Source organism: Daphnia magna, linkage group LG2, assembly GCF_020631705.1.
Source record: "Daphnia magna isolate NIES linkage group LG2, ASM2063170v1.1, whole genome shotgun sequence".
Taxonomy (NCBI): domain Eukaryota; kingdom Metazoa; phylum Arthropoda; class Branchiopoda; order Diplostraca; family Daphniidae; genus Daphnia; species Daphnia magna.
The window spans coordinates 4,012,332-4,032,416 of NC_059183.1; the positions used below are offsets into that span (position 1 = coordinate 4,012,332).

A 20,085-nucleotide genomic window follows, 5' to 3' on the forward strand; every position below is an offset into this window, starting at 1 on the left:
ACTGTGAACATGTGAAGTGTAAAATTAAAATCAAACATTTACAGTTCACTACATAGACTGTGTTGTATTTGTTTTCAACCATATGTAACTTTTCCTGCTACCATAAGCCAAAACAAATTAATTTCCATTTTAAAGTAAATCGACTATTTTTAAGCAGTTCTTTTGCCTTGCTGATATATTTTTTTACTGTATGCCCTTCCGCTTACAGGTATAAATTGCAGAAAAATGTCAGTTTCACCTTGTTTTGTTTTCCCTAATTGACACATTTTTCTGCAATATGCACTGCATATAGACGACAAAAAACACCTAGCGTTCACCTAGCTAGAATTTATGAATCCACGAGTTACCATAATGAAAAAGAACATTATGAATGTTTAGAATGTAACTTTACTTTTTATCGCTTTTCGACGTGGCTGCAGGTACATTACGCTCATGAAATAAATTGAAGATAAGAAAACATCTTTAGTTTTGGTTCAGTTACCATTTCACAAGAAAGGTAACTTTATTTTTGAACTAATTATTTTCTTATTTATTTTGTTTTGTGGAGAAAGAGCGCTAATGTAGGCTACGTTTCTTTTTACAACTTATGGAATTTCCGCCAGCCGTTTCGTAGAGATTTTTGGTACGCTTTTGCTCAAACATATCACTAGTCAACATATTTTGCTCCATATGCTGTAGGAGATGCTAGTTATATTTCATAATATGCTAGTAGACTATAGCTTATTTATTTTTCAGCTGGTTTGCATTTTTATGTAACGGCGAGTTTGATGCAAACTAAAATACTCAACACCTTTTCCTTTCCATCTCACTTTTAAAGATCGTTTGAAATGTAATGTCTTTTAAGTTTCTAGACGTTATGTTTTTCAAATTTTTCACAGCTACGTAAACCAAAATTAATCTATTTTCCGCAGTATCTATTGCACAAGCAGTTACTTTATTCTGCGCATGTCTGTTGAGCACCCTCACCGGGATGTGGCGGAAATGGTGAGAAGAGCTCGTACTCTGTACGTTTTACTGCTTACTACAAGCAGCTGAACGAACCAGTTGTCAGCACTACGGGCATCTACAACAAGTGCCCCCAACTCGGCAGTGTACTGAACAAAAATACCAGTTGGTATTTGAATTTATCAACACTTTTTCACGTGATTTCTGTTATATTCTGACTAGTAATTTGCCTGTTACCAGCCACAACTTATACTTTATCATCAGTTACATTTTGGGCTTGTGCTAACTATCCACCTGTTATGGAGATGGCCTACTCATCAAATGGTAAGCTTAACCTAACCAAAGCTGGTTCCTTACTCAATGATATTCTTTAGTTAAGCCTATTTTACGTGTTCAAGATTTAAAAGGAACATGTAGGTAAGAAAAAGAGCAAAAAAACTAATAGCTTGTAATTTGATTTTCCAGACAAGGAGTTCAAGGAACGTCTGATCAGAACTGTAAAGAAAGAGGTAAGAACTTCTTTCGACGTTTTCCAGATACACAGTAATTGTAATTTCTTTAAATATTTTCATCGTGCCGTAAGGCACGCACTCAATTTCGTATCGATCGCTCCAGCTAAATACGAAGGTGTCACGCCCTTCACCAAAACGTCGTTTTCGATGTGCACAAAAAGGAATGTTGTCATCATTTGCTTATGCTGCCCTAAAAGATGGGGCGATTATGAATAACTGAAGTATGTTAACCCGAATTTTATACTTCGCCAACGTCTAAGGCATCCTGACACTTCATAACATTTACTATGGCGGCAACTCTGCCACACGCAGCAAATCGATCCATCCCGTATCGCAATTCTCGACTGAGTGTTTTTCCCGTACGATTCCACTGACTTTGCCCTCCGTGTGCGAAGAGTTTTATTAGAAATTGAGCTGATATTCTATATCTAATTGCTTTGCAATGAAGAGGCCCATTTTTATCTGCCAGATGCTTTTTTATAGAACATTTATTAACACCGCAGTCAACAAGAATGGATTGTCATCATGTCACGCATGCGCGCACCGTGTCAATGCACTAAATGGTGACCTAGAAACATGGCTGAATCAGGTATAGAAAGAGATGTGACACTGGTCACAAGACATTCTGCTGTGTTGGGGTTATTCGAATTTTTTACTAACAAAATCATGGCAATCCAAAAAGACAAAAATTTCCGTATGATTTGCGATCCAACCACAGTCGACGTCGTGCTCGACGTGCAGTTCAAACGGCATCAAATTCAGGAATTTTAATTCTGTTTTCAATAAGCCAGTGGTGCTATATATGCCGGTTATCCATAATTATAATGCCCTAAAAAGAATTACGCAAATCACGGCGCAAAAAGGAGTTTCAACGCCAAGGGAAAACAGTTCATAATATTTCAGAAATAGAATTGTTCATTCTCCCTTCTTTTGACGAAACAAACTGTTATGCAATAGGGGAGGATAAGGGGTTCAAAATACTGGGACAGGGAGATAAAATTCAAGAAGACGTCAATGACCACAAAATCTGTTCGCTCTTTGAAGAAGATTTCATGTTGGGATGGCAGCTACCAAATTGGTGGGCGGACACAAGAACACAACATGGCCTATCCCAGAAACTTTAAGTTTTCTAAAACTATATCTTTGTCAATATTTTTTTGTTTCCTTTTTGTATTAAAGTAAGGGTGGCAGTTCTAGTTGCATATGTAGTATTAAAAATTTAATTTTTATGGGGGGTTTTTTTTTTTAGGGGGGGGGGGGGGGGGGGGGGGGGGGTAAAAAAAAAAAAAAAAAAAAAAAAAAAAAAAAAAAAAAAAATTATTTTTTAATAATTTTTTATATAAAAAAAAAAAAAAAAAAAAAAAAAAAAAAAAAAAAAAAAAAAAAAAAAAAAAAAAAAAAAAAAAAAAAAAAAAAAAAAAAAAAAAAATTAATAAAATATAAAAAAAAAAAAAAAAAAAAAAAAAAAAAAAAAAAAAAAAAAAAAAAAAAAAAAAAAAAAAAAAAAAAAAAAAAAAAAAAAACCCCCAACCCCCCCCCCCCCCCCACCCCCCCCCCAAAAAAAAAAAAAAAAAAAAAAAAAAAAAAAAAAAAAAAAAAAAAAAAAAAAAAAAATTATATTTTTTTTGTACGTCAATCCCCTCATTGTTTCGATTCAGTGATATAAATCTTAGTAACAGGGCATGACTAGCATAGCATCTTGAAAACAATTACCTTGAGACATTTGTTATTTGTTAGGCTATCATATAATGTCATAACGTGAAGTTTGAGATCTCTGAGAATCTTATAAAAGAAGAGAAGCAAAATCTTAGATACCTATTAGACTTATTACATTTGAGAAAGATTTACAGGTGAAATTGTAATCTGTGTTCAAATTCTGCCGAATGCGATTTTTTTTTCCAGTTTCGATGTGGCTCACGCTAATACCACTTTCAGGTAGCAACAGTAAGCCTCCGAGTCCTAAATGTTCTCTTCATGGGGGAATTTTTTAGTGCAGCCGGTATAGATCGAAGTCGTTTCTCCTTATTTTTATCTCCTCGTACTATGATGTGTCAAAACGAAGCGTGATCTGCCCGAGGCCGTGGCTCAAGACTAAACTTCTTCCTAAAAACTTATTTTCTTTTATTATTAGTTTTATATTTAAAAGGCTACGCTACAAAGGAAAAAAACAAAAATAATATGGACGTGAAAACTCTTAAAAATGGCAGAGTAACGTATGGAACAATTAATTCCGTCCAAATAATAGTCTAACCAGTTTAGTAGCCTATATATACCAGAATCCTAAATATCTATAAAGCATTAGCTTTATGGCACAATTTCTTAAACTGGTAGCGTCTTTTCACTTTACACTGTTGGGCATAAAATAACTAGCGTGCCACATTGTCTGTTATTTACTTTGTAACTCAGAAACATCCTCTTGTATAGGAAGAGTCGCTTCTATTTTCGTTGGTCTTGATCGGTCTTGATTTATGATGCACGACTGTCAAGTGCTCCAATTGAATTTACGATTCAACGCTTTCGGACAGTTCACACCGTTTGCCTGAAGTATTATCTATCCTAATTGCTTTAACGGAAGTTAAAATAAAAATTGTTGATAACTAGCTGAACCGTACGAAAGGACTGCTTAGATAGTCTATTCACTGACATTTTTTAAATTTCCCCATCAACCACGAATTCAGTGGCAATATGTAGAAGAGTAACATTTGGTGAACAGCGTGATGGGGCAAAAAATTCGAGCAAGGAAATGTCAAGAATGGATCTAATAAAAGCGGTGTAATTAAAATGATTAAAACTATTTGTAACTTCTACCTCACAGTCAAGTTCAACACGAAGAATCTTATATTAAAGCCTGAGACCCAGACGGAATGCGTCTGGGACTCTGGGTGCGGCGAATTTGGTCTATTTTTTCTAATCTCAAAACTAGGTGGAACTAACGAGTACCTGGCAACCTTTATTCGAAATAATATACACTGTTAATTTTTGAAAAAAAAAAAAAAATAATAATAATGATCGGGAAATGCTATAGTGTAGGTAAACATGCATTTACTCACAAGCCCAATATCAAAATACATCTATAAGGTGTTACTTGAGATCTTTGTTGACCAGCACTCTTTTTGCTTGGGCCTGACCCATCACTTAATTTTCTTCAAAAGACGACATATCATTAGAGTATAATGGAAAGGCGAGAAGTACAATTTTAGGAAGCAAAAAATTGCCAGGCAGATTTATTCGGAATGATTAGAAACTGATTAGACAACTAGTAGATTTTTTTAGATAGAACTAGCGTAATTTTTCAGCATTCTCGGACGAGGTTTCTAACTGCCCCACGCCCCGTTAAAGAAACGCACCGACATCACATGAAGTCAAACTGAATAATATCTTTTTATATACATCATCTTCCAGAACACAGTCTCGATGGCCAAACAAAGCGTAATAACATAGAAAAATGATAATTGTAAAAGTGATTTGCTTCCAAGCAGTTCAAGTTTACAGTTTAAGTGAATTTTATTTTTTCTGGGTTCCGTTTTTGCATTGACAGCAACTCGTACTGGGTCGATCGATCAAACAGAGATGAACGCAAAAAAGTTGGCTGATTAAAAGGTGTAGCGTAGGCCTAGTGGCAATATCCGGCAATATCTGGAATAAAATCCCCATTATTTGGGAGATAGGTGCAATGCGATGAACCGGTTAGATTTAGCGTATAATAAATCGTGGGCGGATTGGAAGAACAGTAATCCCAAAACAGGTATTTCCTATCGGTTCGTTTTGTTCTAACGACTTGATTCTATAACCTTTCTTCTTTTAACTGCTCCCTTAACATGGTTGGTCGGAATTCACTCTGTTCGCGCCCGTGAATTATGCGTCCCCTTCCGATAAATACAAATAAAAGTATGTTTTGCTGATCATGCAAATCATATTCTTATTTTCGTAAAAGATCTTCTTTTGTGATGACAGACGAAATATGAATACGGCTCTTTGATGTCTTAAGCAATGGTAATCACCGCAACTGGAATTGTTTCGTATTAATGCAGCAATTTGGAAGTAGTTTCTTGTGTATGATTTGACTAATACTGTAGATCCTAATTAGGCCTCATAAAATATTTGTTGCAACACGAATAAAAATTTTTTATCCGGTCAAATCGCATAGATAAATAAATGCTATTGCGTCATTTTACCAATGAAGTCGCTAATCAGCTATTGTACACAGTCTTCATACTTGAATAGTGAATCAAATAATTTTGCTCCGATTATGATGTCGATAAGCGGATTGTTAAAAAACAAAACAATTGATTTTATCGTACACAAGAATGTCAAAAATTACCCAGGATTTCATTTCATTAAGGTTAAACAAATCATGGAAGAAGCAGTGACCCGGAAGTTTGTGCACCAAGACAGCAGTTCCGTCACATCTCTATGCGGTAATATGCCTTACAATTCTTTAGTTTTCATTTCGTGTTTTCAACAAGCTATGTTAACCTGCTACAAAAACGGTCAATCTAATGGTAAAAAACGTGCGTATTTTGAATGGTCTGTGCTGAAGTAAAATTAATTTTACCATATTGATAATAACAGAGGAATATGTATAGAGATATACGAGAACTTTATGAGCAGACTAACAGCGTTTTGGAAATTTTATAAGAAAAATCGTTTGAATAAGCGGTAGGCAGCACACTTTTTGCTAAGATTTCCCTTTCCGTTTTTAAGGTGTTGCGGTTTTAATTAATCGTGCGCACACGTAACGAACTAGAACAAGGAAACAGATAAATTCGTTAAAATTCGATTTCTGTGTAGCAGTATGGCAAACGAGCTAGAAATTTGCAGTTTTTATTTCCCCCCAAAGGCATTCTTCAGAGTCGAATAGACTTTCTGTTCTGGGGTTCCAAAATCGATTTCGAAGCGCAATTCGACGAACTTGTGTAATTTGAAAACGAATTGAAAAGTTCGAAGATCTGTCCTGTTTTGCCAATATTTCCACATACTATGGCTATCACAACTTTTTTGCATCTGTTTCACTTCAATTGCAATTGCAACACACGCCTGTTTTGTTTCCATTAGCCATTCAACTCGGGTTTTTGCTGCGGTTGTGGAACACTTCTTCCAGCCTTAAGTGAGCTGTTCCCAGCCATAGCATTGCAATTCCCATTCTAGGTTTTTAGTATAAGTATACAGTACATATACAGAGTTCTATACGCATGCTGAATTTTATCGCGCACTTTAAGCGTGAAAGTAGCTTGCTTTATCTGTTATACTTGAATTTTTTAAAAGTAGCCTAGCAGCGCTTTCCTTATTTTTTCACTTAACATTTGGAACCTTAATGCAAGTCTTTTTTTATTAAGGCAGCCCCAAAATCCCATTCGAAACAATTATAAATTTCTATTACCCCTTTTGTTCTCTTCACTGCATTTTTTATGGAATTCAATTAAGCGCTGATAAAACTACACTGATATCCGCGAATGCACGGTGTTGCCCTTCGACAAGATTTACAAATTTATTTCTAAGCAATAATAAAAGCTTTTTAAAATGCGAGCCAAACCGTTTACAAGCCTTTTGTTTGTTAAATCCGAAAAAGAAAGAGTATTGTTAGTCTACTATTCTACTGAATGTGTCTCAATTTAACATTCTAAATCTCTCGTTGATATATTTCACAGCTGCCGTGGAGGGTTGTTTATGTCACGGACTCCGAAGAAGAGCCCTGGGTTTATTTCGTTCATCCTCAACAACGGCTTTGATGCACAAAATTGCCAAAGCATACCCCCCAGCTGGGACTATTTCCAAGCTGATAATAGAAGCCGAATCCTGTGACGGAGTGAAGTATGTACTCATTTTTATTTAAAAATTTTTGGATTGTTTTTTATTGAAAGCAACCAATCTAAACTGTATTCAAGCGATAAACAACGAAAGCAACTGCTAAGCTAGGTCTCAAACGGTCTCAAAATACTTTCACTGGTATGGGTCTTCTATAACTTTAACCGACATCCTCATTTCAGACTTCATCAATCAGCAATTACCTCTTGGGGATTAAGTTGAATATCGTGCGCAAGCATGGAATTAAGTAAGCGAAAAATGGAGGTAAGATGTCCTTGAAAAACCAGTGAACGATAATCGAGCAGAACTATGTCGTCAGAGCATCCAATGAAAAATAAAATGTTGACGAGAACATTCCAAATTGTGTCTGCACGTGACCCATCCGGTCGTATTGATTTTCTTGTAACTTCAATAATAATAAAAAGAAGTTAGGTAGGCCTCGATAAGAGAAATCGAATAGATCTGCTTATTGCCGAATAAAATTGTTTCAGCACAAGATATCGTCGACGCGTGACGGTAATTTATATTGGTTTGTCATCATGGAAAGCTAAATGACTCCTTTCGTCGTAAGCAATGAATTAGCTGTACATACTGTAGCTACAAATAAAACCGAACATTATTCATCTTCTTCAAAGACAACGCAAGTAATAGTGGCGCTTTTGGCCTGGAGGCCAGTAGATCATTTTTTTTTTTATTTCGCTTGTGTTCATCGAATAAAAAATGACAGACTTTTACCTACTGTATACGTGCGCACCATCATTAAGCGCCTAATGGTTTTAGAAGACAAAATTTGACACATCTCCGTATTTCCTAATGTAAAGATGACCGTCAATTAAGTTCATTATTTCGTTATATAATCATAGAAAAATCTTAAAAATATTGTTAGTGTAGAGAGTTTTCTTTGCTTTCATTTTGTTACATTTTCTTTATCACGAAGATAGTTTTATGTGATGAAAATTGGATATTTGAGCAACACCCCTGGACAGGGAAAGGTGAACCCTCGGTGGAGAGAAATGGCCTCAAAAGGAGCACATAACTGGGGCGCTGCTGCAGGACATATCCGCGTGAATATTGTTCCGATCAGTGATGTTGGAATAATTTTATTTCCATTAGTTTTATTGTTACAATTGGTGGTCTTCTTTAAGAATGCCAATAGTACAGACGAATCAATACTTTTCCATATACCGCACCGTAGCTACCGGAGATCGAAAGCAAAAAAAAAAAAAGAGATCCGGAACCGAACCGCACCTTTCAGAACTGTAACTGCAGCCGTTTGTGCCGATGAAGTTTGGTGCTGATGGATGGGATGGAGCTTGAAGGGAATTACATTAGTCTCAATTCCAAAATCATTTCGGGTCATGTCGAGATGGTTAACACCGATTTTACCGCAAAAGAACCGAACCAATCGTGTTTCGGTTGGTGAACAGAACGGTCTGGTGACGGTTTGGGGCAGTCCGGGTGGCACTGAACCGTTGGCCCCATTAGTATTTTGCTATATCTCTTTTAATTGTAAAACTAGAAATAAACCCCTTTTCGTCGCTGGGAAAAATTGCAAATGCCTTTCAATATGAACCAATTTTTTTTTTGGTTGATTGAACATAGTGGTAATACCTTTTTTCAAACGTAAGTTACGTTTATACGGACGCAGAGAGGCGTTTTAAAAAATCAAGATAGCAAAATTGTTGTTCATTTTTTTTTTTAAGGCTAGAAGCCATTTAAAGGGTTTTAAAATAAGAAAATGTAAGCTAAAGTAAAAAAAAGTGTGCCAACGATGACTAACTCTATCTATCTTAAAATTAACAACGCAGTATACAGCACAGTATAGATTACATGCACAGTTATTTGATTTGATCTCACAGATCGAGAAAAACACAAAGCAAACAAACCTTTAACAGTTGCTGAAACCTGTTAGACAGAAACGTATAGTTTCTCAGTTTCATATTTTCTCTATATTTACCTCTAGCGAGGCGATACTAATTTCTGTTTTTAACTTTGTAGTAGCAGAAACTCGGCCATTTCTGGCGGGCCTGCGCACGAAAATAATTCTTGGCGTAAAGCCTCCTATATAATTTCTTAGACACTGTGCTGCGGATCAGTTTACTCAATTATTTTGCAGGGGATTAAGGAAAACAAAGGCGGAGAAGTAAGTTAGGAGAAATAGAAAAAAGATAGACGATGAAGGGGAGAAGGCAATTTCTCTTTTGGCTTTTCCAGGGTTAACACAAAGGCAACCTTTTGGCTGTTTGGCGCAGACGATATCCGGGTTCACAGACCCTATTGGTTGATCACCAACAAAACAGTTGCATTGGGTAGAAAAATTTTGCAATCCTTCCCCTAGTTTTAGGGGTTTTTGGTTTCCGTGCCTAAAAAGATGGAGGATATTGGGCATGGGGGAGAAGCATTGAGTTTCAAGGAATGTTTGCATTATAATAATAATAATTTTTTTTTCAACATTTCGAAAACCGATTTTCCTACTTCTAACCAGCCTTGGTATATCCTTGTCTATAACGCCCATATTTTTTTTTAAATTCGCTGCAAATTCTTACAATAAATTTTCAATATTCAAAAGCGTTGAATGGATGCAACTGTACGCGTGTCGTTGTCATTCCGGATAATTAACACTAAACTAAGTGATCAGAATATTAGACTATCTACCAATCAAATAACGTGTTAATTTTTATTTAAAGATTTAAAAAATAGGCGTTACAATATGCATATCGCATTTTTTTTGCGCGAATGGCATAGCTATGTGTCATAGAATTACCATTCCTTCATTAATTTGCCTTATATCTAATTCTAAGGAAAATGCATTAAAAAAAATAGAAAACTTCTTTTGAACAGGAGATCATCTTCTAGTGGAGACAGCATCACCAGGATGCTTTCTTGTGGAGGAACAGGTGGAGGGGTCATCAAGCCTGTGCTACAAAAAAGAAATTCGGGGTCATGGTTGGCCAAAGGGACTATTGCGCAAAAGTATCTTTGGATCCGATTGGCTCTTTTCGAACGGAGTTTGGCAGGGATTATTGAGCACATAGTTGAAAGTCATTCGTGAGTATTTCCATCATAACAACAAATTGATCGATATGTTTACACATGGTTTTCTTTTGAACAGCAAATACTATGAAAAGGACGCTCTCGTAGCGGATCCGGAATACGGCTCTCTTTTGGGCCATCTACTTGGTGAGTTTAACATACTATATACGGTATATGTATTTTTAATTTCGTTTTTGTTTTTAACTCGTACTGATACTTGGTTATTCACTTCATATTTTATTAGTCTTATTTGTAATGTTAAATGGCGGCTCGTTATGCTAGAACAAACGGCAAGTTTTGCTCATTCGGTGAGCGTGGATTATGTTTTCAATTTAGACTACTAGAATATAATTTCACTAAACCAAGGGCAATTTAGAATCCAGCAACAAACTTCATCAGGTTGTGGATTACAATGGTTATTCCTGTCATTAATTTTAATGTTTTAATTTTTAAAGTGCACATGTTATCGTCAGTTGATGGATACTGCTATGAGATCTATTAAAACTTTTTCTTCTTGAAGCTGGCCCTTGCGCTCTCGAATTCACCAAAATGAAAGTGAAGGATCATTACTGGACGGACCCACCAGCTGACGAACTCGTTCAGAGACACCGCATATCTAGCTGCGTATCAGCTGGTGCCACTTCGCCAGCGAATCGACGTCCAGGCCTGAACGTAAGTCACTTTACGCAAATCTGTTAATTCATCCCATTTTATCCCGACAGACAAAATGGCCGACATATCCCGAAAGGTGAATAAAATAGTCGACGGCATGACGACACGACGACATATCGTTAAAACTTACTGTAAACTTTTTCAGCTAAAAAAAAAAAAAAAAAACACTTTTTCATTTTATTTCGTTTTTACTGAAATCTACTATTTCAAATAATACTTTTTCTCATCACAAATAGAAAACGCTCGCCAATTTTATTTTTGCGTAAGTTTACTTTTCCGAATTAATCAGAATAAGCCTATAGAAGTAGACTTATTTCCTTTGTACTATACGAATAACAGGCTGAAAGAAAGAAAAGAGAAAGAGATATTCTTATGTGATGTTTTTTAATGCTGCTATAGTGGTCTGGTCGCTTATAGTTTCCTTCTAAATGCAACCTGATTGCAAATGCTGCCTTTTTTTGTTTTTACCACACCATAGTACCGGAAAATTTTACCAGGAGGAGGAAGTAGTGACGTTGAATCCATTGGTTCCGTGGGAAGTCGAAGTTGTTCGGCAAATTCGACGGCGAAGAACTATGTGGAATCTCTTCACCAGAACAATAAAATGATTCTCCTTTACGGCAAAAACAATGTCCTCGTCTTAGCGGTAAATGTGATATAATCCCTTATATTCTCATAAAGTGACGAGTGTGGAGTATTCAAATTTATTACCATGGGTTTTCAGCTCAATGAGGCTTTTCGAACTCGATTATCTCTTTATTTGCAATAGTGTATTGCAGCTTCTGCTTAACGTTATAGCGCTAATCTTTTTAGCTCCGAAATGACTATGACTGTGTTACTATTTTAACACCGTAACTCAGGTTTGCAGTGATGAAATGCGAACTCGAAGGCCCATGAACCTGTCATAGCTTTTGACACTTCATAAGCCTTTACATTTTTGCAGTGCGTATAGCTAAAAAATAAAAAAACACTTTTTCTTAAGCAGAGTGAGATGGTGGAACCAATTCCTGGCTACCTTTCCTTGCACCACACCATAGAAACATTGACGCTAAAATGGACGCCGAATCAGTTAATGAATTGTGGGACAAGCGATTTTGATGGAATCGACAAAAGGTACGTAGACTTAGTCTATATGTTTTCTATAGTTTTAAGCAATAGATAAGAAATGTTTTCAGTTGTTTCGCAAATATCCATTGCGTAGCAAAGGTATTCAACACTATACATCTTGAGTGAAAGGCGCGTCCGAACGTTTGCGGAAAAGCGAGCTTGCGTTACATATCTTTACAGCCATTTTTTTTTCTGGGTTCTCTTTTGTTGTAAGAATGGCATATTTGTCTTTAAGAATTTTTGTTAAACAAGAATTCGATCCGTCTTAAATGTTCGGTGTACCCGGGAAAGGCTTTCCACGTAAAACCCATCATCCAGAAAAAACCAACGTTATTTCAAGATAGGCATTATTTGCTTCACGAATCTTCTCGTAAATATTTTTTTTGCGATAGGAGTGAACTACGTTTTTTTTTTAAATCAGATTTTGAGTTCTTTTAAGGCTGTGCGGACTTGTCACGTATTCCCAGTCGCCCCAATTTTTGAAGACGGGAAAGAAATCGTTATGATTTTTATGTTTGCTATGTGTATTTTTCTAAAACAATCAGAAAGAATTGTTTTCTTTCTATCTCGTCGGCGTCGAGGGCTGCTAATAAGGCAGTCTCAGTTGAACATTCAATCTTTGCAATGATATATTCTCTCCCCCCCGTTTTAGGATAAGATTGTTGATGTTCGTACGAAGGAAAAAGCAGCTCTGTTTCAGCTCTATCGCAGCATTATTTCTAGTTTTTGTAAACGTGATACGCGACAGAGTCTGTTAAAGATATGAGTGCTAATACTTAAGGATTTTTGTCTATTTTATTTTGATGAAACACATCGGATTTCATGAATAACTACGTTTAAACCCCTTTTTTACGGGGGTTTTTAACTTTCATTCAGCATATTTTGGAATTATGCTCTACACATCAACTTGTATGATATAGTCTACGTTCACTGTCACCAGAAAGGTAGCTTCTTGTTTGCGTTCCCAGAAACGTTGTAGAGCAGCACGAACTATATCTAATAGTTTGCTCTTTAGGCAGTGGATTAGGGGGAAGTATGGTGCTTGTCGGACAGGATGGAGTCCAGTATCCAGCAATTCATTTTCCCGCCGGAGGTCACATGTTGGCCTTTCTAACCTGTTTGGAGACTGGATTGTATCCACAAGGCCGACTTGATCCACCACTCTGGACTCAAACCGATAAAGGTATTTAATCTGTAGTATAATCTCGATTTTCCGTTCTAAAGTCCCTGTAACAAGGACACGTTACCATCTATAGGTCTACTTACTGCATGACGTTGAAATTGTGCACATCTGATAGTTAATGTTCAAAGGATCGTGGTCTCTGGTCAATGTTGTTAACCTTTATTTTTAAAAAATTGGGGTCAAAACTGAGAAACATTAATTAAAACTTCTTAGCTGTTTTAACCTATGACTAGACTGAAGACTGCTGATATATGACTGACTAAATAAGATAGTTATAAATTTCTTTCGTCATTTAATGCGTCTAGTTTAAATCTACATATATAAAGCATTGTTTGGGAAAACAAATTAATTACGAATCCCGTTGGTATATAGAAATATATTGAATTAACTTTCCGAAATTCGGTTATCTCACTTGTTCATCGGGGTATAGTCTACGTTGGAATAAGAGATGGCGAACTATAGTGGGCAGAGCCTTTATCTTGTTCCTGGGTCTATTCTATAAGTTATAGGAAAAATGAAATGATGTACCGTTGTGTAGTCTGGCGAACCAGAAAATATGTAGTTCGAGATGGTTTCAGAGAAACAAACAAAATCCTTTTTGGAAACTAGCGTTACGTACTAAACACCAACAATGGATACTTAACTAAGATTGCAGATCGCACATAAAAGAAATATTTGATAGTGACATACAAAGATGCAGCTAAGTTATTCAAAAGTTTTCAGCTAAATTAATTTACTTGCTCCACTTGCAGGAAAGGTTTTTCCAAAAATAAAAAGGAGAGGACTGTTAAACGGAGAAGATTTCCTTGCAACAACGACTTACAGTCCGACTGAAAACAACGGCAACGAGGAAGAAAATCTGGATGACGCAACTGTTTCATCGGACTACGTTTTTCGGATCGTTACCGCCGTGAGCGACGATTTTGATTTCGAACACAATGCAGGTGTGTACCACTATTTTCGCTAGCAGTTCAAATATAGATAACATTTCCTGCATCTATAAGTATCTTAGCTTCTTCTTCCTATAGCACCTTAAAATTGAGTAGCCTGTACGTCATTTTCCTAACGTTTTATGGGATGCTTTGCGTTTAGAGTTATTCCGAGAGACAATTGATGACAACGCTTCGGTATCCCAAGAAGCATCCGGCAGCCTCTGTCGAGGTAAATTTTGTTTCTAGTGAAGCTTGCCAATCTTTTAAAGAATAATAACAGTAAAGGCCTACAAAGCTATATTATAGGCATTAGGAACAACCCCTCCTGCGTTTTTTGCTCGTTTTTAATATGAAGTCTTTTGACGCATTGTTTTAGCCTATTGCCTTTAGAGTAGTCTAGGCTACATAAACAAATAACGGCAATGTTGAAAATGCAACAAAGTGGGGACTATGTTCCTGGTGCTTTGATTGGAATCACACATGCTGATTTTGACTATGCACCGCTATGCACCTATCGACAAAATTAGCTTTTTACGAATAAAGTAAAGCTTTTAGAGAAAACATCTAATTAAAAAAAAGTTACCGTTGAATGGTTAGCGGAAACTTCTGGACCAGCAAATTTGGGTCATTGAATAAACTCTTATTGTCAATTAGGGGGACCACGTCCGCCCCGGTGGTGGCCAGCTAACCACATCCACCCTTTCAACTCAACAGATTCGAGTGGTAGCTCGTCTTCTTCTTCTAAAAGCTTCATCTCAAGTATAAGTGTTGCGGAGCAAACAAGCCCTAGCACAGTCAACTCTGTGTTCTTGGAGGCGGTTGCGGGTTCTACTCCCATGGAATCGTCACCTATAGTTATATTCCAAAATTTTCGGAAACGTGGGTAAGCAGCTTTTTCCATCATGATTATGACTTTTAATTTGAATCTTGTATCTAAAGCAGGAGTAGGCTATTTTAGTGAAAATATTTGCAATTTGAAAAAAAAAAAAAAATTGTTTATTTCACGTCGAAGATCGCCTTAAATACCAAGCATATGGTATATTGAAGACTGTCATACGATTTGAAATTTGAATAGAATAATACCAAAATCAGCTGTTGTGCTGATTTGGAACGAAAATTTCGGAATCGGTGTCGATTTTGTAACCGAAACGTTACAAAAATACCGAGGCCTACTGTACATTTTAAAATGAAACCACCCAGAAAAGGAATTTCCCAGAAAACTGTATGCAGGCGCGTTGCCACATGCATAGACAGCGTACATGGAAATAGACATAGGAGCGCGTTAAATGGAACACATATATACGTAATACAGTATGTCCTCCTCTAGCTCCTGTGCGCGCCGTAAAAGTTAAAGGGATGCCTGAGAACATCATTAGTCCCCATTTTTTATAGTGTTGCTGCGGAAGAGAAACAAGAAAAAGAACTCAATTAAATTGGGCAGGGAAAAAGTATTTTCGGCCACGTTTTCTAACAAAGTCTTGTAATGAAAAAATGAGCTGCGGCCTGAACCATTATTTTTCGATTCGTTTTTTTTTTTACTTGGAATCAATAGGACAAAAAATATAAATAAATAAAAAATAAAAAAAAAATGCGTAGCCCAATAAATCGGAAAACAAATCGAACCGTTGAAAAACTGATTTCCTTCTGAAGTTTTAATTTAGAAATGACGATTCAAGTCACCTTAATTGTTCAGCACATGCGTCATGCAACAAAAACAACAAATTTTATATTTTCAGAAAGTCTTTGCAACTGCTTTGCGAAACCATGAAGCGGCAGATCATTTCGAGAGCCTTTTACGGCTGGCTCGGGCACTGCAGACATCTGCGCATCGTGAGGACCCATCTTTCTGGATTAGTAAATCATAAAATTATTCCACGTAAGCATTATCAAATAGTTATTTAACCTCATTCGTGCTCTAATAAAAAGGGTTTGCATTAGAGAACTTAAGTTTTGTCACTATAAGGGTGTTTTTCACGGCGTAACTGTAAAACTGAACTGATGGGAATACTCGATGTTAAAACCAAATAACAGGATCTTCTTAGGGAGCTACACATTAGCTATTTCAATAGATTTTTAGTGAGTGATTAACGGTAAACCACTGCATAATATGATGATTTTGAATGTTATTTATTTTGATGCTACAATTAATAAATCGAATCTTAGACGTATGCAATGGAATCAACGAAGAAAATTGGAAACGTTTGTTCATCGATGGTGTTGTACGCGATTCCCATGAATTATTTCGTCTGACGTACTACGGAGGAATATCACATCATCTACGCAAACAGGTCTTCACGCACATTTGATCATTTTAACATTAGGACGTGTAATTACGTGCCTTATTTTCTCTTTCCCGAGTAGGTTTGGCCATACTTACTAGGTCACTACCCATTTGGAAGCACCCCAGATGAGCGGCTCATGCAGAACAGAGCAATGCAAACAACTTATGAAACAACGATGTCTGAGTGGCTTGCTGTTGAAGCTATAATACGTCAGCGGGATAAAGAAAATATTGCTGCTAGTCTTGCCAAACTTTCTTGCGGCTCCCAGGGTGGGATGCCGCCTTTTGACGGCCATTTAGAAGGCCATTGCAGGAGATTGAGTAATGAGGTAGTATACAGAAGTAAAGCAGAACAACGAAGTCAATTCCATTAATCATTTGCTTTTACACGAAGGTTTTCGATTGTGAAGAAACCGAAACAGATACTTCGGAAAACGACAAAAGTGAAATGAGAACTACAATGGACATCACTGTCGAAAACTTAGGATCAGAGGAGAAGGTTGTTTGACACATCTTGCATAATCGACAGATTTGTTCAAATCGCAAATGGCAATAACTATGTCTTGTTTTTGCATGTTCAGAATGAAAGCAAAGACGTGTGCTCCACAGGCGTTGCTCTGGTCAAAGTAATAACACCCTATCCCTCTGCATGCAATGAAACAGCATTAGTGACCGGTAGCACGCAACGTAAGCTAATCTAAAATGAGTAAAGTCTCGCTGAAATTGTTCTTGTATTGATTGTTCTTTGAACCTATTACAGCACATCAACCTTCGACGCTAGAGAATCAGTGTGCGACAAACCATCAAAATGGTTTAACCATGGTCGACATTAACTCGGCAAAAGAGACAAGCCTCAGTTTGCCTATTCTATGCGCTGATGACGGCCTAGATCGCTGCAGCATAGGATCACGTTCGTCTTGCGTTTCGCCTGTAAGCTCGCAGGGGGGAATTTACACGGTAAGGAAACTTTATTCCGTGTTTATAATATAGCTGATTTAGTCAGGAGAATGAAGGTAGGGAGCGCCGATGAAAGACGACGTTCTCCTTTACAGTCATTTAGCAAAATATGTTTCTTTTGGTGGGTAGATACCAGAGGGAAGCGAACCATCAAATTTCCTTTAAATGTTAAATTTTGTCATTGATTAATGTATCACGGATTTTTTTAAAGTTCTTGTCGAGAAGAAATCCACAATTTGTTTTGTTTCGATAGCTCAAATTTGGATAGAACTGCAACATGTGAACCTGCAACGAATAATAACTTGTTTTCGTTTTTATTTAAGGCGGAACTGTTGGAAAAGTATGGTCTTAATCTACACAGAATTGAAAAGGACGTTCAGCGATGTGACAGGAATTATCATTACTTTACGCCTGCCAATCTTGAAAAACTCCGTAATATTATGTGCACGTAAGTAGCTGCTGCCAAACCTTTAACCGATAAAAAAGTTCTTCGTTACCTTTGCACAAACCTCGTTGCCGACGACCAATTTCGAGACTCCCCACCTTTCCGGCTGCTGTCCTATTACTTCTTTCCTCGTTTCCCCGGCCGTTTATTCCATCACTAGAGGTAGCTTCTCTACAGAACGATCCCGGGACCTCACAAACGTGGCGGTCAGAAGCGGTACAATGATAAAAAAAAAAAAAAAAACTTATAAACGCTGGCTGATATAACGGCCGGATTAATCTTTATTTTAAAATTGATCAGTATGCTGGCGAATAACGTTCACATTTAGGCAGAAGAAGGGATTTCTGGATGCAAGTGTACTTACTTTTCATACTTATTTTCTCCTTTTCTATCAGATATGTTTGGTGCCACCTTGATATGGGTTACATGCAAGGCATGTGTGATCTGGTTGCTCCATTACTTGTCATATTTGACGACGAGGCTTTAACATATTCATGTTTTTGCGAGCTAATGAAACGAATGTCAGAGAATTTTCCACAAGGGGGCGCTATGGACAGCCATTTTTCTAATATGAGGTATTATAAAGCTTTAATTGTTTTTTTTTGTAAAAAATTACGAGATATTATGTCTTTTCATAGATTACTCATTCAGATCCTTGATAGCGAGATTTATGACCTGATGCATCAAAATGGGGACTACACCCATTTCTATTTCTGTTATCGCTGGTTTCTCTTGGACTTTAAAAGAGGTAAAATTCCCTTTGGGATCCATATTAGAAATGGTTTTTCTTTCGTAAGTAGTCAAATTTGTTTTTGAATGAAGGATTTCTGAATGTTTAAAGAAAAATAATAAGGTGTTTTTTTTGGGGGGGGGGGAGCGGGGGGTTTAGCACACGGGATTACTTTTGTGCTTTGTAATCAACTGCATGGTCATTATAGAAAAGTATTTCATTTTGAAAAGTGAAAGAAAAGCTAATTTTTTTATTGTAAAAAAATTTTTGAATTCTGTTTGTTTAATTTTGCAGTTTTGTTCTCCTAGCCACCGAGTTATATGTCTCAAAATTAGTTCAACTCAATTGTTTTGTCTAAACAAATACTATAATTTTATAAGTTAAATTTTTAATCGGTCCGAACTAGCTCGATTACGATTACACATCAATGGCTGTAATGAACAATTTAGTTTCAAAGTATTACTGAATTGCTTAGATAAATGTTATACAGCAATCACGGGACAAAAAAACTAAATAGTTCAATTATTTTATTTCCTTGCTTCCTGGGACGGTGTTCATTAATTTTGGGCCGTCCTCCCGTTACAGCTATTATTGAGCTTTGTTATTTAGCACTGAATATTTTTAACAACGTGTTTCCACCATCTTCTTGGTAACACGATGAGAACTGGAACACAAAGCATAAACCTAAAACATAGTTGATATTGTTAATTCTTTATTGTTCATTAGAGCTTGCGTACGAAGATGTCTTTCTGGTATGGGAAACCATATGGGCAGCGCGCTCAATTTCCTCTCCGCATTTCGTTCTCTTCGTTGCATTAGCATTAGTTCAGCACTACCGTGAAATCATTCTAGCTAATGCAATGGATTTCACTGATATAATCAAATTCTTTAATGGTAAGAAACCAAATCTTTTAAAATCTTGCGCAAAATTTCATGTGAGATTGTTTTAGAAATGGCTGAACGGCATGACACCAAAATCATTCTGCAAATGGCACGTGATTTAGTACTTCAGCTTCAAATGCTAATCGATGATAAATAGCGAAACTGCCATATAGTAGCTATTGATCTGAAAAAAAAAAAATCGTCGTGGTTGTAAGATTTTATAGTTTGATATCTATTCTTGTTGTTCTCGAATTTCCGTCAAACTGAGACAAAATGCAGACATTTACGTGAAACACATCTAGAGTTTTACTGAGCGATATTTAATTTAATACATGATTTTATTCAATTTATATACGATTTTTATTATTATCGTAAATATTCTTTTACCTGTGAAAATTCTGTTGCTGAACGGGTGAACTGAACAAAATACATACCGTGAAAATGGAAACAGTCAAATTGGTGGAAATGAAAACAGGTCTTTGGTTATCCCTGAAGGATTTAGTTTACTAAATAACCGAAGGTTTAGAGGTCTTTACAGCAGCATAAGCTCCTCCTCCGTCGGTCGACCTGAAATGCTTTTGTCGGAAATTCCGACGGACGA

At 36.6% G+C, this 20,085-nt stretch overlaps 1 protein-coding gene across 5 annotated transcripts; it reads left to right on the forward strand.

The window, feature by feature from the left end:
* Nucleotides 1-88: 88 nt before the first annotated feature.
* Nucleotides 89-19,834, forward strand: LOC116917169 (small G protein signaling modulator 2). Of its 5 annotated transcripts, XM_045170134.1 has the most exons (27): nt 89-496; nt 912-1,114; nt 1,186-1,269; nt 1,411-1,454; nt 5,800-5,875; nt 7,106-7,268; nt 10,104-10,310; nt 10,375-10,442; nt 10,816-10,967; nt 11,446-11,613; nt 11,953-12,080; nt 12,951-13,018; nt 13,078-13,257; nt 14,010-14,201; nt 14,350-14,418; nt 14,844-15,072; nt 15,926-16,065; nt 16,353-16,477; nt 16,551-16,799; nt 16,865-16,969; nt 17,052-17,157; nt 17,231-17,427; nt 17,751-17,875; nt 18,268-18,447; nt 18,511-18,620; nt 19,329-19,496; nt 19,553-19,834. In XM_045170134.1, the coding sequence occupies exons 3-27, from the start codon at nt 1,245-1,247 to the stop codon at nt 19,639-19,641; spliced, it is 3,363 nt and encodes a 1,120-aa protein (XP_045026069.1). In that variant the 5' UTR covers nt 89-496; nt 912-1,114; nt 1,186-1,244; the 3' UTR covers nt 19,642-19,834. The 5 variants fall into 5 exon arrangements, with proteins under 5 accessions (XP_045026069.1, XP_032778429.1, XP_032778431.1 ...); XM_032922538.2 differs by having other exon boundaries at nt 912-1,269; XM_032922540.2 differs by having other exon boundaries at nt 912-1,269; nt 13,090-13,257.
* The last annotated feature ends 251 nt before the right edge of the window (nt 19,835-20,085 follow it).